Source organism: Podarcis tiliguerta (assembly GCF_965153285.1).
Source record: "Podarcis tiliguerta genome assembly, chromosome: 5".
NCBI lineage: Eukaryota > Metazoa > Chordata > Lepidosauria > Squamata > Lacertidae > Podarcis > Podarcis tiliguerta.
Window position 1 is genome coordinate 44331202 of NC_139538.1, and position 26913 is coordinate 44358114.

A 26913-nucleotide genomic window follows, 5' to 3' on the forward strand; every position below is an offset into this window, starting at 1 on the left:
TATCTACTGCAAATCATCATGAGATCTACCTTAGGCCCACTCCTGCTCTTGCTCATATATGATCGCTCTATGCTGTTCTAAAGCTGCTAGATCCATAAGACTGAAAGCTTGCATCTCTCTCCATAAGCATAACTATGAACTACAATGATATATATAATATTTTATTGGGTTTTACAATGAACACAAAACAACAGTAGGCAAAAAACAACACAACAAAAAAGGAATAAACAAAAAAACACAACAACACACAAACACGAAACAGCAAAGCACAAAAAATAAAAATAAAAATGTTAAAAACAGTTTTTGTCTCCTTGTATTCTTTGCATTAACTTATTTCTCCGACTTCCCCAGACCTCCCTTCTCTGTATTCCAGATCATATATTCTGTCAGCAAATTCCTTCCCTCTGTCATATTTTAATTTTATAATAATCTTAATATCTTAATATAATTGCATTTCCTTATATCTGAAAATATTAGATCTTTTTCTTTACACTTTTTTACTAATAACCTGTTACAATCAATCTGGTGTCATCAAACATTCGTTATCTTATAATGTTTCTGTAGATAGTCTTTGAATTTCCTCCAATCTTCCTTCACCGTCTCTTCTCCCTGGTCTCTGATTCTGCCGGTCATTTCTGCCAATTCCATGTAGTCGATAACTTTCATCTGCCATTCTTCCAGCGTGGGTAGCTCCTGTGTCTTCCAATACTGTGCGATGAGTATTCTTGCTGCTGTTGTGGCGTACATGAAGAATGTCCTGTCCTTCTTGTGCACCTGTTGGCTGACCATGCCCAGGAGAAAGGCTTCTGGTTTCTTTGGAAAGGTGTATTTAAACACTTTTTTCAGTTCATTATAAATCATCTCCCAGAAGGTCTTAATCCTTGGGCACGTCCACCAAAGGTGAAAGAATGTACCTTCAACCTTTTTACATTTCCAACATTTGTTATCGGGCAAATGATAGATTTTTGCCAGCTTGACGGGTGTCATGTACCACCTGTATATCATTTTCATAATATTCTCTCTTAAGGCATTAGATGCTGTGAATTTCATACCAGTGGCCCATAACCGTTCCCTGTCAGCTAGCATTATATTGTGACCAACATCTTGTGCCCACTTAATCATTACAGATTTCACTTCCTCATCCTGTGTATTCCATTTCAACAGCAAGTTATACATTCTTGACAAGATCTTAGTTTTGGGTTCTAACAATTCTGTTTCCAATTTTGATTTTTCCACCTGGAAGCCAATTTTTCTGTCCATTTTGTAAGCCTGGTGGTAATGAAGCCAATCACGGACTCTATTTTTTAATTTGTCAAAACTCTGTAATTTCAATTTTTCTCCATCTTGTTCTAAAATCTCCCAATATTTTGGCCAATTGGCCTCCATATTGAGTTTTTTTTAGTGCTTTTGCTTCCATTGGGGACAACCACCTTGGAGTCTTGTTTTCAAGTAGGTCTTTGTATCTAATCCAGACGTTGAACAATGCTTTCCTAACAATGTGAATTTTAAACATTCTATGCACTTTAACCTTGTCATACCATAGATATGCATGCCAACCAAACACATTATTAAATCCTTCTAAGTCCAAAATGTCTGTGTTTTCAAGAGGGAGCCATTCTTTTAGCCAGCAGAAAGCTGCTGCTTCATAATAAAGCTTCAGGTCTGCCAGGGCAAAGCCTCCTCTTTCCTTTGCATCCGTTAATATTTTAAACAGATTTATATTTTAATATTTTAAACAGATTTATTCTCTCCTTTGCTTCTTGGATTAGAAACAACAGACTCTTAAATTCCCCCAAAACTGAAATTTAACTAAAGAAGAGAGCTCAATATCCACTGGGAGACACAGTTGCCTTGTTCAGAAAATCAAAAGACTGGGACACGAGTCTTGGTTCAGATGTAACACTAAAAGGAATGAGCTAGGCTAGTCTTTGCACATGACACCCCCTTCTCTCTCCTCCTCTGGCACAGCCAACCAGGAACTTTCACCTTTACAATAATCAGAATTTCTCATTATGTCCACATTGATCCTGGCTTATTTCAATAAACCATAGTTGAAACTTAGCTCAGTTTGTCTTGTTGAATGTAACAACAAACTATGATTAGTTGAACATGATAGCAGATAGTTCTAACACGTATACAATTTACATTAAAAACCCTTAATGCCACAAAATAAGCCACAGAGAGAACATTTCCTGCATGTAAAAAATTAGTGCCTAAGGGAGAAAGCTAATTTAGAACCCTTCTCCCTGTCATGCCTGCATCACCCTGCAGCCTGAAGCAGTGCAGGACACACAAGGATTATATAGGCAATAGAAACACCATATGATCTTGTCAAATGAGTCAAAGAAATCGCAAAGTAACTGCGGGGAAAACCAGTTAAATTAAAAACAAAAACCAACACATCATTGAGTAGGAGCCTACATTCTTCTGTGTAAATGCTTATAATGCATATAAATTACCAGCATCCAGAGCGGGATCTTGGCTTCCCCTGTGCATTCGATTCAGCATTTTAGGCTCCAAACTGTCTTCTGGACAGTGATTTAGAATGGAAAAGCTTTTATCTAATTGTGAAACAGGATTCTTGCCAGACACCTCTAATGGATGAGATATACAGCAGGGCCTGCTGCCTCGTCATTGCTTTATTTCCTCCTGTTTGGTGAAATGGGGGAGGGGGACACTTCTCCATTCAACCTCCCTGACTCTGCTTTTCACCACGTAGCAAATGGCCCTCACTTAATGGCCTTAGTGGTTTTCAATTTGACAGGCAATTGCTTACAATGAGGAGTGCATACATGTGCACACTTTACTTGTTACTCAAAGCACCTTCATGGTTCCTCTTCTGAATGAGTCCCAGGAGTAAAACACTGGATTAGAGCCCCGGCTGTAGTAACTGTAAGCGGACATCAAACACAGGCCTGTGGCTTTATTGTCTGGATAGGTAAGGATTAACCTCAATCTTTGTTCAGCCTGACACAAAGACAATTCAGGGCATTTTCACACATATGGCTTTACAACACTTCCTGCTTCAATCCATTTGCAATGTAAACAACACAGGCAATTTGTAGAAAAGCAGAGCCAACAGATGGATGTCACTGACAACCAGAAGGGGGGGAAATTGGTTCTTCTCATTGTCATCAACATAATGATGCTGCATTTGTGCTTCTGGTTAAGTACTGTCCCTCTTTTCCAACTGGTATTGATATTTTTTCTATTAAAATTAAAATTATTTCCTTCCTCAAAGACCACATTAGATCCTGTGTGCACTTCAAGTTTCCAAATGGCTCTACCTGAAGGCACAAATCTCTGTGGTTGTTGTGCAGCTGTTGTGGCAATAAGTCTTATCCTCCCAGTTCCTCCTATCATTTTACTTTTCTGTTTCTTACGAAGAGTCACTCAAGGGTGTAGAAGAGTGGTGGACCCTTATTCATAAGGATGAAAGGGATCTTGGCATACTTACTGAACTAGCTTGCTCTACACAGTAGATCTAACTTAGTGGGACCTTGAGAAGATTTGTTCTTCGCTCCAGCTTGTGGTAAGAGAGGTGAGAGCTTAACCACGATTCCCTGTTCCACCAAGATGCTAAGCCAAGCCTTGGTTTAGTTCAAGGAGCATGACAGTAAATAAGACCAGGGAGGAGCCAAGTGGCTGTGAGCTCATCTCCAGCAGCCCACATGTTCACACAGTTTTGCTAAACCAAAGTTTGGCCTACCATGCCATCTAAACCAACCTGTTGTCTGCATAGCCTAAAAGGGATAAGCATAATCTTTAGAAAATTTACCAGCTGTAACCACCCTCATGCCTTACTCCCTGCAATTTTAAAAAAGGAGGAGTGATGAATGATTAAAAATGAATAATAATGTAAAATATTGGAAATAAAAAAAACATGCATTTTTAATACTCTCATAACTAACATATATTGAGATCCGGGTGTGCCAAAGAGGCTCACAACACATTTTACACTGGTATTGCTTAAAAGGCAAACTTCATGGGCAGTCATTTGTGGCAAGCAGCTCCCATGTGGTTAAAGCTGTTTTCAAAGTGTGCTCAATCAGCGCTCAATCATACTCCTGGCATTTGTAACCCCAAGGAAAACCCCCTGAAAAAGATGAGAGTTGCTGGTTTGGTTCACATCAGTCCAAACCACATAGGAGTTGCTTCACAGATGGAAAGCTCTGCCCTCTAAGCAACAACTCCGTTGCAGAGAAACATAGGAAGCAAGCCAAAGAAAGCCAATGAGGCCACGAGGACGTCCAGCAACCATCTTTCAGCACCTTAACTCTTGTGCCACTAGCTCTGTAGTCTCTCAGCAAGCCAGGCAAATTAGGCTCTGTGGGTTTGAGGACACCATCTAGCCTACCCCCCACCCCCACCCTGTCACATTAAGATTACCTCATGCAAACTCTTCTCATCAAGCAGCTATAAAGACAGCCTCACCTAAACATAACCTTGCATCCGAACACCAGCCTGTTTTCAAGCAATTGGTTTACCTCTGGGTCTGTGGAACCAGGTCTGCTTGAGACAGAATCCTTCCCCCTACCCCCTACAACTGCAGGCTCTCATGGAGCTTGGCCATGACCTGACAAAAGATGAATCAGATTCCGCTTCTCTTAGGTACACTGATAACAATGCCATAGCCTAGCAATCCACCCACTAGGTCTGAACAACCCACTTAGGAGCCCCAAACCAAGATGTGTAAATCAGGGACATCTGGCACCCTGGAATGACTTCACATTGTGGATCTGTTGCATGCTTGTGTTGATTCTATGTTTGCATAGATTCTCCTCTGCAAGGAATAAAAGGGCAGCTGCTGCCTCCAGGGAAATAGCTGAGTTTGGAGTCTTTATGTTATGGAAGAAATCATGTTCATCGTGCAGCTCTCCCCTTGTGTTTCTCATTCTTGAAGGTCTGAAAACAGTTTCTCTCGAACTGAGTTGCTTTTAGTGGCATATCTTCCATGCTCCCTTCAAGAACATAACAATAGTTTGCTTTGTAAATTAGTGGGGGAGGAAAACAATACAGCCCAAAGATTTTATAGAGATGGGAAGACAATTATACCTTTTATGCTGGTTGGCCTGCGAAAACAGGAGGTGGAAGGTGTAAAGAAAAACAACTAAAAGCCTTGTCCACAAGTCTTTCACGTATCTGCTGAGATAAGGTCCATAACTCAGGGGTTACAGAAGCTGTTTTAATTGCACAAGGTCTCAACTTCAAGAGAGACCTGAAATCTCAGAAAGCCACTGCCAGTCAGTGGAGACAATAATGAGCTCGATGGATGAATGGTCTAACTCAGTGCATGGCAGATTCTTGTCCCTATAACCTGAAGTAAGGAACCACATCCAGAAAAATGTCCAGTCACAACTCCTGACTAAGAGGTTGGCTGTGGTTGCCCATTAACCACAATGTAGGGATGATGTTTCCATGACATGAGCAAGGCGTCTGCTCTGCCCTGGACTGCTTTTCAGCCATGTGGACAATGCACGTAATTTATATTTTTTGTTTCTTTTATCATAATGCAAAATCTGTCTGTTTCTGTGTCAGGTTTTTCCTTGCCATTATACAAAAGGCTACTATTAAAAACGCTCAACCATTTCTTTTTCTTCTTCTTTTTTTGCAACATGTTCAGTATCACTAAGGGTGCAACCCTGAGCCCAGATCCACTGAATGGCTTAGGATGTGGTGGATCTTCAGCTCAGCTGGCTGGTTCCTGGTTCTGCTGAGCTACACCAGCGTAAGTCTCCAACCTTGGCTCAGCTGAAGACACACTGGCTTCAGTCCCTCATCCAGGCTTAGTTGGCTCAGCCAAGGACAGTGGATCTTAAACTGATGCAATCCCTGAAAAGGGGGCATTCCGGGGCAGTAGTGAGGGTGGGAACGCTGGGAGGGGGAGGCTTACACTGGATTCGAAGCCCATTCAGCTTGTCAGGTGACCTGGCAGCCCAGCATAAGTTCTGCCGGCAAAAGGAAAACCAACAGCGAGGGCCCAATCCTCAGAAATCCGGACCAGGCTTACCAGGCAGCTCCCCACACTCTGCTCAGAAAGAGCACTTGGGATGCTCCTGGCCAATCTCACAGCTGCAGCAGGATATAAACTATGGCTTAGCATGATGCCCCAACAGGGCCAGTGAATTTCTATTGTCTTATATCTAAGACATTGAAAACCGGGGGGGAGGGGTTAAACTTGACCAGAAACAAAGACATATTCAAGGCAGGGAAGCTTAGAGATGCAAGATCCAATTGTGGGAGTAAAAACTAAACATGGAATTGGATTCTTAAGATGGGGGGAGCGGTATTAAAAATATTTCAAGATACTGCACAGAAAGGAGTACTTGTGTGGAGCTTAAATATAAGGATCCCTTCTCTTGAAAATAGGACTGTGAATTATCTGGAAAGGAGCAAGATCCTATCCTGCTAATTTCCCCATTTAGGGAGAACAGTGTCATCCTGAATTACCACAACGATCACAAATTAATGTCAGCACAAAAATCACTGCCATGAAAACCTTACTTCAGCCAGCGTTGACCAACATAGCTGCAAAGGCAGCCAGTATATGGCAATCCCCAATCAGACTCTTGCAGCCTGCTGGAATTCCTCAAGCCGCTGGAAGAAATGCTGCCCAACAGCTGGTTTCTATCTTCCGTGCTTTGGCCCACGTCATGTCTCCGAAAGAATCTTTTGCAGTCTCAGTGAGATATATACCAGCAACATATCAGCAAGAATAACGGACTGAAAGCAAAACTGCAGAGCAATCAGGCGCTCCAATGAGCTGCTTGTAAATCTACTAAAACGTGGCATGTTTCCACAATAAACACAGCGCAATCGCTCTTGCTCTCTTCCCACTTCATCTGTTGGGAGGCCAGCTCGGCTGTGAATGTGCCATCATAAAACAAACCTGAAGCAGATACTCCACCTATTGGAGAAAATCTCTTCCTGCAGTCCAGCAATCTTTAAAGCAACTTTGGATGTTGCCCTGACTTTCTGTAAAGTCAGCAATTTGAAATGTGGTACAAGCATGTTAGACCTGAACCCTCAAACTGTGGTTTGCTCTAGAACTGTTTCTACAATGCCAATTTTCTTCCCATGGGGACCTTGAGCCCCTTTGGGAGAAAAGCAGCCCAGACAAAGCAACAACCAACAACAACAACTCTCTTGGGAATCAGAAGGGACCATCTTCTCACTGTAGCCCATCTACACAGGGCTTTATATGCCCCCCTTCCTTTATATTATCTTGGCAGCAACCATTGCACACCGCTCTGCTACTGTAATATCCTGAGGTTCAATTGTTTTGCAGAATTCTGCAAGAATAAAAGCAGGGGATCAGGAATCAACTCTTCATTCTCCTCCTATGCCTTGCAATGTTGACATTGAGCAGTTCTGTGTATGACAGGATTTTTCAAGGAAATTCGATTATCCCTTATTTGCTGATCTAAAAATTGTGTGGAAACACTGGTAAGGTCCTTTATCTAATTATGAAAAAAACCCAAAATAAAATAAACCAGTGTGTTTTAAGGGCATAAGATCAACAGTGCGATCTTACGCACATTGGTTTGTAAGTATCACTGGATATAGAGGAACCTTCTTCCAAGTAAACACACGCAGGATCAGGTTGTAGAATAAAAGTTGTTTCCCCCCTTCCTTTTCCTTTTAAGGAGCTTTTAAAATTAACATGGATCTGGGCAAGAGGGCTAGTGAAATTTCACCTAGACTGGTAGCATTAGTGGGCTTATTCACAAGGCTGGCTTTGCTATATTTATCTAGATGCAGTCATAGCTACATCCCACAAACTCTTACTCAGCCTAGCTTAGCTAGGCTAGAAAGTCAGTGTGATGTGGTGGCCAGAGTGCTGCACTTAAGACCAGGGAAACCAGGATTCCAATGTCTGCTCCCTTAACGCTCACTGGTTAGCCTAGGGGCAGCCACTTTCTTAGGCTTACCAACTGAACAAGACTGGTGTGAGGATGTATGATGTACGCCACCGTGAGCTCCTCGGAGGAAGGGCAGGACAATCATAATTTTAAAAACTGTTACATTTAACAATTTGCTTTGCACACACTCCTGCCCCCTCCAATATATTCAGAAACTCTAAAATGAGTTCTGCAATAGAAGTGCGATGTGGAACAAAATATTGCAGCATAGAGCGCTTCTCTTCATAGTTCCTGCCAGTGATAACCTACAGAAGAGCTTTCCAAACATTTCATGCTGGTGACACACTTTTATAGACATGTATCATTTTGCACTCCTGCCAACCTAGCAGTTCGAAAGCACGTCAAAGAGCAAGTAGATAAATAGGTACCACTCTGGAAGGAAGGTAAACGGCCTTTCCGTGCGCTGCTCTGGTTTGCCAGAAGCGGCTTAGTCATGCTGGCCACATGACCCGGAAGCTGTACACCGACTCCCTCAGGCAGTAAAGCGAGATGAGCACCACAACCCCAGAGTCAGCCACAACTGGACCTAATGGTCAGGGGTCCCTTTACATTTTTTATCATTTTGCAACATAGTAATTCAGTTTTACTAGCAAACTGGAGGTTAAACGAACCCTTTTCCAGCCCCGGGAGAAGCGTGGAGAGCATTTGTGCAATACACCTACACACTGCAAAAGACACACTAATGTTTCATGACACACAGTTTGGAAAGCTCTGATGGACATGGACATCTTGTTGGCCACTATGAGAGCAGTATGCTGAACTAGATGGGCCACTGGCCTGATCCAGCAGAATTATTCTTACGTACCTCTTCCAAGATACTCCATTCCATCTCTCCCATCCCCAGCAAGCCAGAGCTCTGTGCCCATCTCTATCTTCATTGGACTCTCTTCCAAATCCCCTCCTCTTCAGATTTTTTTGGTAAAGGTTTTTTGTTTTTTTTAACTGTGCACTTCTGCAAACTTTGGGCTTTTCCCAATCCAGTTGCTACCTCTACCCTGTGCATGGAAGGTGCCACTGTGGCTACATAAGGATCAACAGAGAATGAGTTTTCTTAGTGTAGAGGATTCTTACTTTTCATTCACTGTACAAATAACAGGTTACGACCAGATGTTGTGTCTGTCTATATTAATGTTTGCTACTCATTAATTTCTGGGCTCAACTGATGACTCAGCCACACTTTCATGTTTGTTATTTTTAAAAACAGAAGACAAGATAGAATATAATTTAAAATGTCAGAAACCATTATGAATATCAAATACGTTTTCTTATTAAAATGTCTTTTAACATGCATAATAATAGAAAAACTGAGTTATGACAGAACAGTGTTTTCCCCTCCTGGATTAAATTAAAGAAAACAGATGGGTTTGCTGAGCTTCAGATAAAAAGAAATTTATGGGTATGTGATGAGCATGAGGCAGACTGAACTTTGCAGACACTAATTCTCCAGCAGGCTCACCCAGAGCCTATCAATTCAAGATGATTTTTTCCTTCCTAAGGCCAACATGGTATAAATAACATCCAGAGAAGGCAACCTTTTTTCCTGACATACTAGTTTTCTATGACACCTCCCGCCTTGCATAGGGGGAACAGTCCGACACACAAACCTCCATCCTAGTCCAGCACAGCCTGATGTGAGACAGTCCAGCAAATGTTTTACCATTTGATAGTATAACCTGACACTAAGACACCATGGCAGAAGCGGGGGTTTTTTGGTTCTCCAGATGTTGCTGAACTACAACTCTCATCATCCCTGGTCATTGGTCATGCTAGTAGGAGCTGATGGGAGTTGTAGTTCAGCAACTTCTAGAAGACCTTGAACTATAAGTTTATAACCAATTATTAGAACCCCAGTTTGTGTCAAGAGGAACAGGAGGCTTCATGGAGGAAGCCAGGCATTTATCATGTGAAGTTGGTATGTCTACACCATCTTCTTCATCCCCAAGTCAACTGGAACAAGGCTGGGTTTCATCTAACCTTTACTGATACAGATTAGCCAGTGTGGTACAGTGGTTGTGTGTTGTGACTAGGATTGCAAAGACCCGGGTTCAAACGAGCCCCGAAATTACTGGGTGACCTTGGATCAGTATATGGGTAATCTAGGCATTCTTACTCGCACAGTTAGATGGGGCAGTGCTCACTGGCCCCTTCCCTTTCATCACATCCATGTCAATTTCCACACATTTGGGCAGAGGTTCTGAAGCGGGGAGCCTACTCTATTCCATGTGTTTGAGCAGAGTTCTAAATAACAAGGGGAGCAAACACTGGTAGAGCAGGCCTCCCTGTTTCAGGCTAGGGCTGTGAGATGTATTGATACAACTGGTCCAACACCAGTTTGTAGACCACATTGTAAGAACCATTTCAAAAATAATTGAGCTGGCAATGTATTGTGAAGCACAGCCTTCAAAACTCCAGGGGGCAGTATAATTGCAAGCCCTCTGGGGACTAGCTGACTGCCCTCCCTTTCCCATCTGATGGCAGAACAGTCCCACTCCCAGCCTCGGCACCTCCCTGTAACCACGGTGTCTCTATCAGATGCAGGAATTGTGGCTGGGCTGCTTCCTCTTTCTCCCTCTCTCTGCCTAGAGAGGAATGGAAGGAGTTCGCTCTCCAAATGTGAGGGCTCGCCTGCCTCTAAGAGGAGGAATCTGCAGTGCTCATAGCACATACCTATTAATCTCCATGACTGCTCCTTCGCCCGACTAGCAGGTGACTAGTACAGTCTTATTGCATGAGATGCCAGATCTGGCTTCAGTGTAGTCTGTGGATCAGGGTTCAAGAGACCACAAAGCAAACAATAATGGACATTAGTACTTGTGGTGGAGGCAGATCTGCATCAGGGAAGACCAGCAAGTCAAATCATCATGATACTCAGAAAAGAGAACAGGCCTGCCTGGCAACATTTCATATGGAGTTAGGTACTGCCATTGGGAAAGTTCCTTCTTAGTGATATTCAATAAGCTTATTGCAGGTCTTGGTGGTCATCCTACAGAAGGAATGAGGAACATGTGGCCTTTTACATGTTGCTGGACTACAACTCCCATTATCCCTGACCATCGGCCATGCTGCTTGAGGCTAATGGGAATTGCCTCTTTGGCCAGAGGTTGGTGATGGTGCACAGGTGGAATCCCGCCTGACATTCTCAAGGTTCACACTCTGCTTCAGGCTCAAGTCCTAACACTGGGCCTTTTGGGGTTCTGGTGGCTGTTATATTCAAAAGGTGAGGGAAAACATTTCAGGCAGGCATTCCATATGCATAATGCGGGCTACTTTGAACCCCATGTCAAACATATGCACTGGGCCACTAGAGCCTGAAGAAACACCAGTCCAGGATTCCTTATCTATCTTTCAGGTTCTGCGACTGGACTCTCTCACATCTGGCAACACTTGGCTCACAGGACAGCTCTCAGTTACCTTTTGAATGTGAAGGTATTTAACAGAGATGGTTGCAATTGTAAGATAAATGGGGAAAGGTGGGGCTGTAACACCTAATAAGATGACAGGTGGGAAACATATTTAGAAGCATCTGCTAAATATTATGAGGAAAGATTTGTGTTTGCCAGATTTTCAGGGTCTGATACAGACATTTTGAGTTGCAGATGTATGTATCGGAGTTGCAGCAGATCTCTGACCCACATAGGAGTTATGCACTTATAATGAGCTTTGGAAACGAGAGCCTTTGAGTAAACCATTATGGGTCTTCCACTCCAAATTTTGGTCGATTCACTCATTATCGTTTTTTCAATTTTCTCCATCGAAACAAATGGTTTGTTTTTTAAGCCTGGTGCCCCTTCCTAACTGCCTATACCTTATTTGATCATGAATGCAGTGCAGCAGACAGAAACTCACCAATCCTTATGCATGAAGTCCTTTGGGGCACACCTGAATAGCACTGACTTGTAGAACTCTCATCACACACATACACACATCCCAGGGATGCTGAAAGTGGCTTGAATAATGGTCTTCGACTGTGGGTCCGAACCCACTAGTGAGTCATAACATGAGCACTACCACTATGAAAATATATGGTAAACGATTCAGAAAGGGATCCCCAAATGTATGTTTGGGTGCAAAGTGGGTCATGGGTCTGAAAAGCTTGAAGACAAGGGGTATAGTTTAACCTTTTCACATCTGGTGCCCCCTAGATGTCACTGGACTCCTGTTATCTCTGATTACTGGAATTAGAGCCCAAAACATCTGAAAGGCAGATTGAGGAAAGCTGATACAGTTGGTGTGACGGTTGTGTTGAAAAAGTAGAGTGAGTGGGTCAATCTGGTCATGCAAATTGGCCTTTATATCACTGCTTTTAAGCCTTAAAAAGAGAACAATGAAAAATGGAATGTATGGTATATAAGGAACTCTACATGTTTAATTTGGGAGAAAAAGGACAAGGGTTGATAGCTATTTTTAAATCTGAATAACTGCTTAAAGGATAACAGCTTGAGGCAGGGTGAGGAATAATGAGTTGAGGTTGAAATGCAGCAGATGTAAGTTCAATATAATGGAAAACCTCCTAAATGCAAGGATAATTGAACAGCCGATTGGATTACTCAGGAAATATTGTGGGGTCTTTCCATTAGGGACAGCTAGAAGATTTTAAGCAGGAAAGGAGGCTGAGTTAGCAGACTTTCCACTCCAGCTATATCCCTGTAATTATTTTTCTGTGGACCAAAATAAAGGAAGCTTATAAAGTTCTCCCTATGTTAAGTTCACCTCAGATTTGGGGGCTGCAAATTAACTTGTCTTGTTTGTGGTATGCCACTGATACCTTAGCAATCTGCTAGCCTTCCTTTCCCCCTTCAAAAATTGTTTAACAATACAGCAAAAAAACCTTCTCAGAATTACATACTGTACATGCATGATGCTCAGATACACACAAGAACTGTGCTTCATGTGATTCAGAGCCAGAAAATGTATATAAGAACCCCGTTCAGGAAAAGAAAAGGACCCTTAGCTCTGTTGTATGGAATGAACACATTCATTCCTCTCTAGAACAAGGCTTGAGTTGTGGGGAACCCAGGGAGTTCTAATTCTTATTAATAAAGAAGAAAAATAAAAACCACATTCCATCCAATTGGTCTTTGTTTTCAGTCCCTCTGACCACTTTCCTATGTTGCCTATCCTTCCGTTTTTTATTTGTAGACTGCATTGAAGCCATTTGCCCTAGCCATAAGCCTCTTCCATTTCTTTGAGTCTTTCCCTGCCCCTGGCCCCAGCATCCAGGTTGCCAGGTTGCACTAGTGGTTATGTATGTTAATGAAACAGAGTACAAAAAATCATCTTGATGTGATGGTGCACACAATGGCCTTGTGATTTTTGTGGGTGCCGGCTGTGTTTCCTCAATGCCCATAAGTATTTGCACACCTTAATAATACGCAGCAGAAGCAGCAACAAGCATATGAACAGAAGGATCCTAAAAGCTGAGACAAACTGTGCTTGGACCAGTTCTGAAACTAAATTTAGCAATTCTCCAAGTTGAAGAAAGGCAGAGCAGAAGCATGGGAGCAGAGCTAACCCACAGGGCAGAAATGGGGTAAGTCTGCCCATCCTTAATATTTTGATACACTTCCATTTGACAAGTAAGTATGTTATCCAATTTGATTTCTACTGACTTTTCCTTTATCCTTGTATACACCTTAAAATCAATCTGCAGCTTTGCTAATACAAAAACTGTCATGCTTCTCTTTAATTGACTTCTCAATCTAACAAGGAATGTTTGTGCTTCACTTAAGGACAGGGACAGATCCAGGTAATGGCAGAATTTTATATTTTAAAAGTGGGAAGCGGAATGGCTGAGCCACTGTGTGTGTTTTGACTCAGCAGGTGCAACCTGACACCTGCACAGATTCTAGTTGAGCCTGATTCAATTAAAGTTGCAATCCTGCATGCAAGTCTGTTATTTCCTCCTATATTTCATATTACAACTGTGGCATTTGGACTACAACCATTTACCCTTTTTCTCTCCCTACCCCCACCACACAGCAAAACAGCAAAATTTTGTATGCCCAATTTTGGAAATGTAAAAATCTCCCAACAGTTATGGAATGGCTGCAGAAAACAGTCTTGTAGATAAAGCAAACAAATGACTAAATTGTTTTTTTTTTTAATGTATCGAAAGATGGTCCATGTTTATACAATTATAGAATGAAAAAGTAGCAGAGGATATAGCTCCTTATAATTTATTTACAATAAATTAATTTTCTATCACAGTGTATTATTTCTGTTCTTTCCCTCTGTTCCCAATACAAACTTATGATTCACATTTTCTCTTCGTTTTATTATTGTGTACCAATACTAAAATGAATAATTTTTTTTAAAAAAAATACTTAAAATTTTGTGATGTTTTGCTTGGCCCAAATAAAGTTCTTCACTGAACTGTGGATTATCCGCCCACCCCCTTTATGGACCCAACACAGCTTCCCTTGTTTATCTTCTGTCTGCCTCTCTGTGATGCAGATTTTTTAAAGGGCTGCTCACAAATGACAAACAGTAGGAGGAATAAGAGAGAGAGCAAAGCTGCAAATACTGCACAGTATCCTCCACACACACCCCACACCCATGCTAGATTAAAAGTGCACCTTTCTGGACCAGTTGCAGCTAGCCATGACTTCACGGTTAAAATGAAAAACAGAAGGTAAACCATGTAATGCATCATTTGACCTCATGGTGGAGATAGAGACCTAGAAGAACCCAATGTACAAACTAGTCTTCTAAGACTTCTGACAGACAAGCAGGGCATAATTAGGGGCTCTTCCCCCAACCCCTCCCAATCAATGCCAGCCAAACCTTTTAGACAATCTGTATTGATTTCAAATTACATCAGACCACAACAAGGCAGAGATGTGCATGTTAGAGTGGCCACATACCCAACATTACCGTTCTCTGTTTGAAGGCATCCTCTGTGTGAAGTGCTGTTCTGTCCCAAGTCTGGTTTAAAGATAAATAACCATAAGAAAGGAGAGCAGAAGCTTTGAATTTGCCTGTCAACATTTAGCTGCTGGACAGCAGCTGGTCACAGTGTTCTGCAGTCTGGTGAGGTGTGCTCTGTAATTACATTTTGTGTCTGCACATATAAATCAGCATGTGCATATTTTATAGAGATCTGTGCCCTTTCCCTCCCTATTTTTTTGTCAATATGTAAGTGGTCTCTGTAGCATTGAACCACACACTCAAGTCAGCCTACACTGGCCTTTGGAGCAACAATGCCACTAGATGGAAAATGGATGCTTGTAGCTATCACCCCAAACGCCAACGAAGGTTAATTTCATTTCACCACTCACATCTTCCTGGCCATGATATGAGATGGGCAACAGTCAGTAAAGGTTACCTAAAAGAAGGATGCCACCTCCCCCCTTTCGTTTCTTAAAATCCTTCCTCAAACCTCACGCTTTGCAATGAAGCTCTTGGCACAACCCCCACTTTGTCCTACTGTAAGGAAGCTACATGCTACTGAAGTAATCATACATTCTTTTCTTGTTTATCCACGGATGCCTCCAGACTGTATTTTACAGGAGGGATTCCAGTGCATCCTGTAAATTTAGGTTTGCACTATTCAAGAGGATTACATTGCTCTGTTGCCCTAGTGCAACAAATACACACACAGAGAACAACAACAACAACAACAACAACAACAACAACAACAACAACAACAACAACAACAACAACTGGCTTTTGCAGTTAGGAAACTGACGACGAAATGCACTGAAAAGTGTGGGATGGTAGAATGATGAATATGTATAAACACCCCTCAATGATATCAGAATGTGCGCTGGTTGTCATATAACTATCCTGCAAGTAAATCAGAACAAATGCTCCATAAAGAATGGCGGGAGGTGGAGAGAGCTATATAACTTCCATGTAAGCTTTGTGAAAGCAATCTATGGAGAATGCTCAATGTCTGGAGGAGTCCCCTGCCTCCCCTTTCCATATTGCTTCCCTGTGTCTAATTTTGGATGAGAAAATCCTTGGGGCAATACTCCACTTGTACACTGTGATGTGCCATGCACATTGTTAGCATATATGTGGAAGGCCTTCCAGTTGTGAGCAGAGGTCCTCATTCTGCTCCTTGTCCTAATCTGTTTCCATGACTGCTAACCTTTGTCCCGCCCTGGGCACATGTACTATGAAATCCCCACACTTACCATCATTCTCTCCTGTCATCACCACACTGTTGTCCCTGATGCACAGTCTGCATTGTGCAAGGAAAGTCAGATTTGGCAACCAGAATTTCCCCAAATTGCATCTCTTATTATTCTTGCACAAGTCAAAGAACATTTTCAAATGCACTAATTATAATTACTTACAGGCACTCTGGTTCTGAGAAATGTGATGCAGTACTATCTCCATAAACTATAATCTGGAATAGGACCCATTGGTAGACCTACCAAGTGCTAGAGAGGCCTAGGAGGAAATTTCTAAGAGGTAAACATTCTGCTTTGGCTTTTCTTTCAGCCAAGTTTTCTGATAATCATCGGCACAGAAAGGTGAGTGCATCTGTTGTTATAGTCTAGCGCTTAACAGTGATTGGTATCTGTGATGCTGCCGATTAACACTTGTCTCATCTCCTTTGAATAATGTTTCCTGGACTATATTTTCCTCAGCAGAGGATTATCTGGAGCACAAAGCAGTGAGTCACAACCACACCATACATTGAAAACACTCTTCTACCTCTTCAGACTGCCATGGCTTTCCCCAGAGAATCCCCAGAAACTGTAGTTTGTTAAGAGTGCTGAGTGTTGTTAAGAGACCCCTCACAGAGCTACAATTGCCAGTGCCCTTAACAAACTACAGTTCCCAGAATTCTTTGGGGGGGGACCATGACTTTTACAGCAGTAGAAGAATGCTTTAAATGTATGGTGTGGATGTGACCATGGACAAGGAAGCAACAGTAGCACATGCATGGTGGGGCTGAGCCACACTTCTGACACAGGCGTCGCTGTTGTTTATGCAAAGAGGGCTGGGCCAGGGGGGTGGTGAGAGAGGGGCCATGACAGCACATCTGCTGGACTGCTGCTGCCGTTCCAGTGTTCTTGTTGGTGTACCAGCATGGCTTCAACTTGCTAATGTGTTTGCCCTGCCCAGGCAAGCAGCAGAGATTCTGGTATTGGGAGGTGAGCTCCAGCCCACCACATGCACTGCTACAGCAACAAATCCACCCATAACAAAACAGAAGCCCCGAGTCTTCCTGATATAATGCTCCCCAAACCATTCCAGTGACAATTTATTATGAACACTCAAGTGGTTAAGTCTTCCACAGGACGTGTCGCTGCTTTGCTATGACAGATGCATCACAGCTATGCCTCTGGATTTTATTAACACTCCAGGAGCCATGCAAGGCACCCAGTCTGAACTTGCCTCTCCCTTGACATGCCTCAGAAGGCATTTCCCCACAGCATCACCAAGATGTCTGGGATGCTTGGGCAAGGGGAAGGAGCATGTGCTCACAGGCCTGGAAAGCAGACAAGCTGAGCTTTGAAAACCTTCTCGGTGAATCATTGGTACCTGAGCACTGGCCAAGTCAAAGTGAAGCCTCTCAAAGGCATGGAGAGACACTCTAACCTGCAGTGGTACATTTTAGACTCTGGACTTAATTGTCTGACAGACAGCTCCTCTTTAGATCATAAGGTGTATTTACTTCACTACCTTCAAAATGTGAGGTAAGTCATCCTGTGCACTGTAGGTTGGAGTGTCCCTTCTGTACATTCTCCCGAGAGGGGGCCCAAGACTTCTGCTCCAAAGATTTGCCCTGATGGCTCCGCTGATACTTCTCCCTCTATAGGTACCAGTGCTTCCTAGAAAAAACTTCTGCACAGGTGATTGGTACACAACCTTTCTAGTCATCGCTGAAAAAATATGGTTGCCCTATGCGACTAGTGGACACAGAAGGAGGAGCAGGTATGCCACAGATTTCCAACTCACTTCCTCTCTCTCTCTCACCTAGCAGGATTTCAAAGTCAGAAGGCAAAATTGCCTGGAAATCCCTTGGGTGTTGTGACACGAGCTGGTATTATATTTGGCATTTAAACTATGAATCATGCTTCCATGACTCTCTTGCCACGGAAGGATGTGCAAGAGATATCCTGCTTCTCACTTGTGCACATATTTTCTATATGGTTGATCAGATTATCTTTCCTGTTTCTTGCAAGTTTGGCTCTGTTAAACTTGCTGCAATCTAAGCCAATAATATGCTGTTCTTATGCAACTCTTCTGCGCAATGCAATCAACGTAATTCTATTTAAATTTGACTTTACTTGACAATCTTGCCTTTCTTTTAATTAAAAAAACCTCTAGATCTTTTGGTCTCATATGAAAGCAAGAAAATGTGTAGTATTTGCTGAAGTTGCAAGAAACCAAAGGAAGTCTCAAGTAGGATAGATATATATTCCCTGCACTAACACGCTATCCTTTCCCACAATTCTCTGTCCTCACCCCTCCCTGATCCTAGGAAAATTGGTTATCCTTGGCACCATAAAGATGCTAATCCCAGAAAGGGAACTGTCCCAGGGCCAATTCACATATTCTCCAGGTGAAAGAGCATTCTTATGATTATGGGTGCTATGTATGGTTTTTTATTCTTGCGTTATGAATGTGATTGCTGTTTTAAATGAATTTTGTACTCCTCTCCAAGACTGATTCGATATGGAGTGGGATATAAAATACTTTAAACAAGTATGAAAGAAATAATATTTTGCAAACCATTCCTCATCATAGAACTCAGACTGAATCCACTGGGTAACTTAAACTGTGACTGACATTCTTGTTATACTCTAAATTGCAAGTATTCATGATACTGTCAGTTCCATAATCACATGACCCTGTTTATGTGAACATTTTTCTTCACTGGATGAGAAAGGAGCAAGTCAGACTCATGCAACTTTGCCCCATCCTCTCTCCTCTCCTCTCCTCTCCTCTCCTCTCCTCTCCTCTCCTCTCCTCTCCCTGCATAGAAAGCAGTTCTTAAGACCCACCACAACATAGTGGTAAAGTGTAGGTTTCGTGGGGAAACAGCCAGGGTGGCAGGGGAAGAAGCACTCAGACATGGAGCTTTAAAGAGTGGACCTATGTCTAGAATGGATGGATGGCGGCTAATGGATTGAAGTTGAACCCTGACAAGACAGAAGTACTGTTTTGGGGGGACAGGGGGCGGGCTGGTGTGGAGGACTCCCTGGTCCTGAATAGGGTAACTGTGCCCCTGAAGGACCAGGTGCGCAGCCTGGGAGTCATTTTGGACTCACAGCTGTCCATGGAGGCGCAGGTCAATTCTGTATCCAGGGCAGCTGTCTACCAACTCCACCTGGTACGCAGGCTGAGACCCTACCTGCCTGCGGACTGTCTCGCCAGAGTGGTGCATGCTCTAGTTATCTCCCGCTTGGACTACTGCAATGCGCTCTACGTGGGGCTACCTTTGAAGGTGACTCGGAAACTACAACTAATCCAGAATGCGGCAGCTAGACTGGTGACTGGGGGCAGCCGCCGAGACCACATAACACTGGTCTTGAAAGACCTACATTGGCTCCCAGTACATTTCCGAGCACAATTCAAAGTGCTGGTGTTGACCTTTAAAGCCCTAAACGGCCTCGGCCCACTATACCTGAAGGAGCGTCTCCACCCCCATCGTTCTGCCTGGACGCTAAGGTCCAGCGCCGAGGGCCTTCTGGCGGTTCCCTCATTGTGAGAAGCAAAGCTACAGGGAACCAGGCAGAGTGCCTTCTCGGCAGTGGCGCCTGCCCTGTGGAACGCCCTCCCATCAGATGTCAAAGCGATAAACAACTACCTGACATTCAGAAGACATCTTAAGGCAGCCCTGTTTAGGGAAGTTTTTAATGTGTGATATTTTAGTGTATTTTTGGTTTCTATGGAAGCCGCCCAGAGTGGCTGGGGTACAAATAATAAATTATTATTATTATTATAGAAATGAGGCACAAAAGCAAGTCTGGATGAGCGCCTTCTTTCTAAGCTGAGCTTACCTATACCTGACAGAAATTGATTACCATTTCTATATAACTTACTACATTTATATCCTTATTACAGTGAAGAGCTCAAGGTGTCATTCACCTCCATATTAGCCTCACAACAACCCTTTGTGGCAAGTTAGGCTATGGGCTGGTGAGGTTCATGGCTGAATGGGAATTTGACCTGTATTCTCCTGTCCTAGTCCAGCACTACATTGCAATGATACCTGTTCTGTAGACTTCATCCAGAGTGATTCAAGGGCCTGACTGTAAGAACACATGTGCCTCTGGCTCCTTAGCTCTACCTATGCAGGTTGGAGCGGATGAGAATTATATTTCAAAACTTGTGGAGGGTACCAGTATGAAATGCAACACTGCTTCTCCCTTGCTTTTAACACAAATTCTGTGCTACATGCCATTGTGCAGTGCAATAAGAAGTCACACATACAGAATTGCCTGTCTTTATCACACAACTTTGGGAGTGGGTGATGCTTGAAAGGTCATTTCTTACAAGCACACCTCCACATCTGAGCAGATAGTTGATGCAAGATAATGGAGTGATCCCTCTATTAGCTTGCATAGGAGGAAAGAAGATAGTGGATCTCTATAAATGGTGGTGATGATGGAGAATCTCACCAAAAGGGTTCTGTTATCCTTGGCAGATAAGATTCCCCCAACCCAGTTTCTGGGTAGCCTTTTCTTTTAGCCATGCAAGTTAATAGAAGGGTGGCTCTCAATTAATTTGCATAGGGGAAAGAAGTATCTGTAGCCCCAGAAATAACTGCAGAGTGTATGTAGTCACCACCACAATCAGTTCTTCTCCTCCGCCTGAGAAAAACTGAAGGTTTGGGAGAAAGGGATTTTGAAGGTGTGCACTGAGAAGCAGCAAGCCCCCCCTACCCTAGTTATGATCAACGTTTGAGTTGTATAGTAAAATAGAGGATAAAACTTCATGCCTACAGATTCACTCCCACCTGCCTAAGATTAAAGATGGAGCAGGAGAGGAAGGTGAAGGGCAAAGGGTAGCAAACTGATTCTGTAAGAACAAAGCTACTTCCAGCAGTTAACATGAGGCTGGTTCACATGGAAATCCAGATCAAATGAGCAAACAGAAATCACAACAGATTGGAAATGCATTATGTGCCTCACAAGCCAGAAAAAGCTGTGGCAGGGGAAAAGCCCAAATTGTGGATTGGACCTAAGTGTGTTAGAAGAGGGGAAGAGACGTTGCTAAAACAGGGGTGGCTAACCTCCCCCTGCCCTGTTGCTGGACTGCAACTCCTATAATCATGGGAAGCGTAGTTCAACAACATCTAGAGATCCTTGAACTAGAAAATGCATAATTAGAATTTGTGTCACAGCCAGGCACTCCAGTTTGATCATACACAGTCATACCTATTCTAAAAAGGACAAGTTGCAAAGGGTAAGGGCAAATCTTGCAAATACGAATATTTTACCAGCTAAATCACTAAACATTTTACCAGCATGTCCCCACCCTGCCCAGTACTAATTTGCCACAGCATAACGGGGGGGGGGGGGGAGGATGGATTTACTAAGCTACTTGCCTTGAAAGAACTGTTGCTTTCCCTAGGGCAATATCCAAGTGCAATACTGGGGGAAAGGGGATGCCAAACTTTCAGTAACATCTAAATGTCTTAGCAGGCAAAACCAAGGGCAATCAGGACTAACATCTCAAGACATCTGGGAGCCCAAGGCTGCAATCCTGTGCTCTTGCCTGTGAGTGAACCACATTGAACTCAGTCTTTTTTTCTTAGTAGACATACATAGGATTGCACTGTCAACTATCACTGAAGCAGTGCTAAAACTTTTGTAAATGTTTTTCACCCTGAAAATTGCTCACATTTTGCCGAAAATGTAACCCACAAAGCCGTTTCACTTTCCATTTTTAAGTACGATCTTTGTTTAAAGCAGCTGGAGCTGAACATTTGATACAGATTGTGACTTAAAAGTACAACAGGAAAGCCTCAAGAACAGAATAAAGGAGTGCCTGAATCTAATTAAGTGTGATGACAGAGGACAGCCCTCTCACTTCCCACTCAGACCCTCTATGTAGAAGTGTTTATACATCTTTAAGACAAGCCAATGCTTAAAAGCTATGCAAAAGCAGAAGTTGAACATGACAACAGATTTACTTACATGAGGGTTAAAGCATGAAGTTGTCCTTCGTTTAAGGAGCAGCTGGAAAGTGTTCTGCTGTTTAGCTTATGCAAAATACACAAAGCTGCTATTTGTGTTTGCTCGGAGTTATGGGAGGTGGGCCGTGCATCCCAGCACATACACGCAGAGAACAAAGCCTACATGCATACAATATCTCTTACTCCCACCCACTGGTACTTCTCCGAATGAGGGACAGATTTGCATAAGACATCATCTGCAGCCAGTGATAACAGCTGAAGAGCGGAGTGGGACAGAGGGGCTTTAATATGTGATAGATGATCGAAGAGTGAGACCACACAGCCAGTGAATAAGAAGAGGAAAAAAGGGCGGTGCCAGAGAATTCCTAAAACAGAGGGAGAGAAATGCATGTAGGAAAGAGAAAATTTGAACACACCCGTGACCTACCAGACCAATGAGAAGCTGCTCACTGGGAAGAGGACTACCCCACACTATGGGCATTTGCTCCCCCCTCACTAGCTATGCAGGAAAATGTTCAGACATTATCTTCATTTGTTCTATAAATTAGTCTACACCCAACTTTCACTGGTTTTAGCCAATGAATAGAGGCATAACAATGATTGACATATAGGAAAGCAGATCTTACAAACTCCACAAACATGAAAAGGCCAGAGTGACACACCCACAGTTTACTTCCTGGCTCCTTTATTTTGGTCTTTCGGGGTGGAGAACAGATTATACTCATATTGCAGTGGCTATGAGAAAAAGAGTTACACCAGCCCTGCAAAAGAAACCCAGTTATCAGAGCTATTGCCTCAGTTGACAGGGTGGCAGATTTGTGTCCGCTGGGTCCCTGCTTCCTTGCCTTGCCAGCTAGCCCACCACCCCAGCTCTTTCAAAGCTTTACAGAACACCTGCTCCATGCCTGTGCTGCCTGAAGCAAATTTAAACTTCAAATTACCAGTAAGAAAAAGAACTTCTAGCCACTACAGAATAATGGTACCAGCAGGATTCTCCTAGCCACCCTTCCTCAGAGGGTGTGTATGTTAACTATGTGTATTTGTGTATTTATTTATTTGGAGTATTTACTTGCAAACAATAAATAAATCCCAAGGAATCCCATTTATGCACTTACTTATTAAATATATATATATATACCGCTGTATCATAAAAAATATATCACAGCGGTTTGCAACAATAAAGCAAACATAAAGCAAACAATAAATTTGTAAAAAGTTAAACGCAAAAAGAAATTAAAAACAAACATCAACAGACCATTGTGGAGGATGTACTCTTAATACTCTTAATTGCCTGCAAAGGCTTGGAGGAATACAGAAGTTTCCAGCCAGTGTTTAGAAGTTGGCACAGAAGGTGCTCACTGAATCTCTAGTGGCAGGGTGTTGCCGAGGGCTGAGCCAATGATGCACTAAACCTTGCACTCCAGTGTGCCACTTTACTACATTAAAGGAGCTGTTGTTTTCTGTACTGTACTTTTCTCTTTTTTTATATAGAGGAGTATTCAAGAATATGATTTCTCCCCCCTGGAAGTGTTACACTTCAAAATTCTATCTGTTGCTTTGAAAAGAAGCATCAAGAGAACCTGAACAGCCTTTACCAAAGGTGTCATGGACTTTGAGGAAGCACGAACTCAGGGCAAAAAGGAGAAATGAGCTAAGAGCAAGACATGTTTGGCAAACCCTCACTGTGGCCAACTCCCATCCAGAAACCTATGTCCCCACTGTGGAAGGATGTGTGGATCCAGAATTGACCTCCACAGTCACTTACGGACTCACTGTTAAGACTGTGTTCATGAAAGACAATCTTACTTGGCTACAAGTGATTGCCAAAGAAGAAAAACCCTCTTAAGCTTCACCATGCAGAGAATAAACAATCACAACTCACCGTGTTCCATTCTTGTCTTTGATAATTAATTTCTATGACCAAAACTGGGGTAACACTCTCACTCTCTCCTGTTGCTATCCCCTGCCCTTTGAATGGCTGGTTGAAACAACAACATTAATGGTTTCCAGTTGAACTGAAACTATTAGAAAGACGATGGCTCTCAAGAAAAAAAGGCATGTTATTTCTGCAGCTGTATGAGTCACACCAGGCTTTCTCTCCCCTCCCCACCCCCAGCCTTATTCTATTAGGAACAATCCCTGGGAAGATTTTGGTTCCAGAGAGGGGGAAAGTTGGCAGAAACAACCCAATTCCCATATGTTCTGCGTGATTTTAAAAAGGAAACTAACTGCCTTTAGTTTTGAAGCCCCAACTCCCAAGAATGGTTTTGACCTAGTAAAAGAAAATCAAGAGGTTTCTTTTCTTTTATTTTCTTTACATTTACCCATGACTTCTCGTATTCTGTCCCAGAAATGTCTCGGGAGCTTTTCTGGCAACTCTTTTCAGTTGGTGGAAATATTGTGCTTTTCTGCTGGGCACATATTAAATGCAGGGTAGTATCCCAAAACTTGCTTGACAGGGATAGCTAGCCATGACCATCTTGTGTCCCCGAAATGGGGGTTCCAGTAAAGTGACTGTGCACACCTGTGCAGAAGTCCACATTGCCCAACCATTACCACAGAGCAGAAGTCCAGAAGTAAATATAACATGGGCCTATAACTTATTTAAAAGTGAACATACCACAGTCATAGCAATACTCAGCAATAGCTGGGTGGAGTCCAACTGCTTCCCCACCCCCAAAGCCAACACTTTCTAAAAGCCTTGCAACACCATTAACACACTGTTCCTGCCTTCGGACCCCACACAGGTGCTGCCTGAGGCAAGTCATTTCACCCTGATGCATGGACTTGTTCAACGTTTTATCTGCCAGCAAAGGCCTTCACCACCGGTTAAATGTGTGGACCTAATGAAAGAGCAACTTTAAAACCTTATCCTATTTCCTGGGAAATACTATGTGGGGAAGTGGGGGGGGGGTGGAGAGATTGCGCTGCTTCAACCTCATTAAGTCTCCACTCAATATTGGATCAGCTCTACAGATGCATGCTGCACCTGTGAAGGAACGGAAAAGGCATAGCTGGTTATGTGTGCTGCAAAGCTGTGCATGGCTAGGGAAAGGGAATGAAGCAGAGGGGGCATGTTTAGTTGGCATTGTATCCATAATGCCAAGATGAGGAAGACTATTATGTGCATCAGTGCAATGGGGTACTTCATATATTTTCTCCCACTAAAATATGACTCCTTCCAGACTGGGCAACATGGCCAGAAACTCACACTCCCAGACCCAAAAGTAGACACGAAGAAGCAGAGGTTGGAGAAGAGTACAAGCATTTGTTATTCTCAAGGTAAATACTGTATTTTCAGTTGGGTTTTTGTAATTTGGTTTTGTTTGGCACTAGTTTTCTTGCAGACCAGATGCAACTTTCTTATAGGTCATGTTCAAATGGTGCACACTGTTATTTTCCTGGCTCACCTAGAAACAAAGTGCATCTTGCTTTCTGACAAGTTAAGATCTAACCTTCTGGACAGTTCTGCCAAACCAAACATGAATGCTTAGTATTGAAATGTCAAAATCTCCCCTGTAACATGCAACTGAAATGTTCAGTGCTTGGCTGAATATCATTCCTCAACCCCCTTTATCATCTTTCTGTTTGTACTCTGGTTGAAAACTTTAAAAGCCCCAGGCATCCCCTATGAAAAATTAAGCACCAAATGGTACAAAAGATGTTCATTTTCATACACTGACCTAGGTAAAGAGCACATTTTTCAATCCTCCTTTCCCCCACTGCCACTCAGAGATGGGCTAGAAGCCAAGTCTGTGCCGGTAAGCTTGTTTTTCTATTTAAAGTGTTCATTTTTATTAATAACCCTTTAATGTCTACACACTGGCACTGTAGGAGTTGTATTTCCATGTTATGTCATCGGGAACTATTATGTATTTAATTCCTGAGCCCACAAATCCATATGGACATCATTAAACATATATAGCATAGCATTAAAACTCTGTTCCACCCCCCTCCCAAAAAAAAAAGCCCAACCCCCAGCTAAGGTCATGGGAAAGAGAAACAGGCAAGCAGAGTGCTTTTAGCGTTACATTTTACTATGCACAACTTTAGGCAGTTTTTTGTGCACAATAGGTTGCGAGTTGCCCTGAGCTCTTGTTGGAAGGGTGACTAATACCTGAGCCAAATAAATAAAAGTGGGGTTGTGTTAATAAACTTGGAGGGTGTTGAGGCAATAGGGCAAAACCCTTACCCATGTAAGCTTTGCATGTGCACCCAGATATATTTGCCATATTCAATGTCTGATTTCTGTACAGCACACCAGGTGCTGATGGCCTGGGCATGTTTGCTGCTGGCATGCAAGTGTTACACAGAAACGGGTCAGGTTATGTACTAAGTACATCTAAATGCACATGGAAAGCTTACAGATGAAGCCCTGGAGGTGTTCAATGACACTTTTGTGGGGTTGGCCCACAGTAAAAGTTTCTAAAAGATCAATATGTACAATAGTAGAGAGAACAAAGAAATCCACTAAAATACATTTGTAGTTATTTCCCCATAGAAGATGAATCATGGACCCAAATATCCCATGGGAACAATTTATATATTCTCACGATCAGAATGCATTGGGATATCCATGCATTTCCCTCTGTCTCCGAAAAGTTACACACCATGCATTTAAAGCACATGACTTCTTCAAAGAATCTTGGGAACCGTAGTTTTCCCCTCACAGAGCTACAATTCCCAGCACCCTCAAAAAACTACAGTACCCAGTTTGCAGGAAGAGTAATGAAAGTGGCAAATCCATCAATGAAATGGAAAAAAAAAATTTAGGTGTAATAGACTGGAGGAATTAATCTCATAAAAATTAAAGCTGAAATTTAAAAAATATTTATTTCCCCGTACATCTAGAAACACCAACACACAAACTTGCAGAATGTCTGTTCC

At 42.7% G+C, this 26913-nt stretch overlaps 1 protein-coding gene and 1 long non-coding RNA gene across 29 annotated transcripts in view; one reads left to right on the top strand and one right to left on the bottom strand.

Moving 5' to 3' along the window:
* The window catches only part of SH3PXD2A (SH3 and PX domains 2A), a 250465-nt gene that overhangs the window by 107585 nt on the left and 115967 nt on the right, over positions 1-26913 (bottom strand). For 2 of the 13 annotated variants that reach the window (XM_083441513.1, XM_083441512.1), the window contains exon 1: positions 22028-22290. The exons of 10 other annotated variants lie outside the window; for them this stretch is intronic. In XM_083441513.1, the coding sequence (XP_083297639.1) occupies positions 22028-22167 (140 nt within the window). In that variant the 5' untranslated portion in view covers positions 22168-22290. Of the gene's footprint in view, positions 1-22027; positions 22291-23908; positions 23924-26913 lie in introns of those variants that run through there. One more of the 13 variants, XM_083441516.1, reaches the window with a different exon arrangement.
* The window catches only part of LOC310678178, a 38311-nt gene that overhangs the window by 2191 nt on the left and 9207 nt on the right, over positions 1-26913 (top strand). The window contains exons 2-7 of one of the 16 annotated variants that reach the window (XR_014511654.1): positions 11272-11348; positions 14812-14956; positions 16225-16402; positions 18364-18444; positions 21533-21607; positions 25212-25308. This is a non-coding gene — a long non-coding RNA (uncharacterized lncRNA). The remainder of the gene's footprint in view (positions 1-11271; positions 11349-14811; positions 14957-16224; positions 16403-18363; positions 18445-21532; positions 21608-25211; positions 25309-26913) is intronic. The other 15 variants (XR_014511656.1, XR_014511658.1, XR_014511662.1 and 12 more) reach the window with 15 other exon arrangements.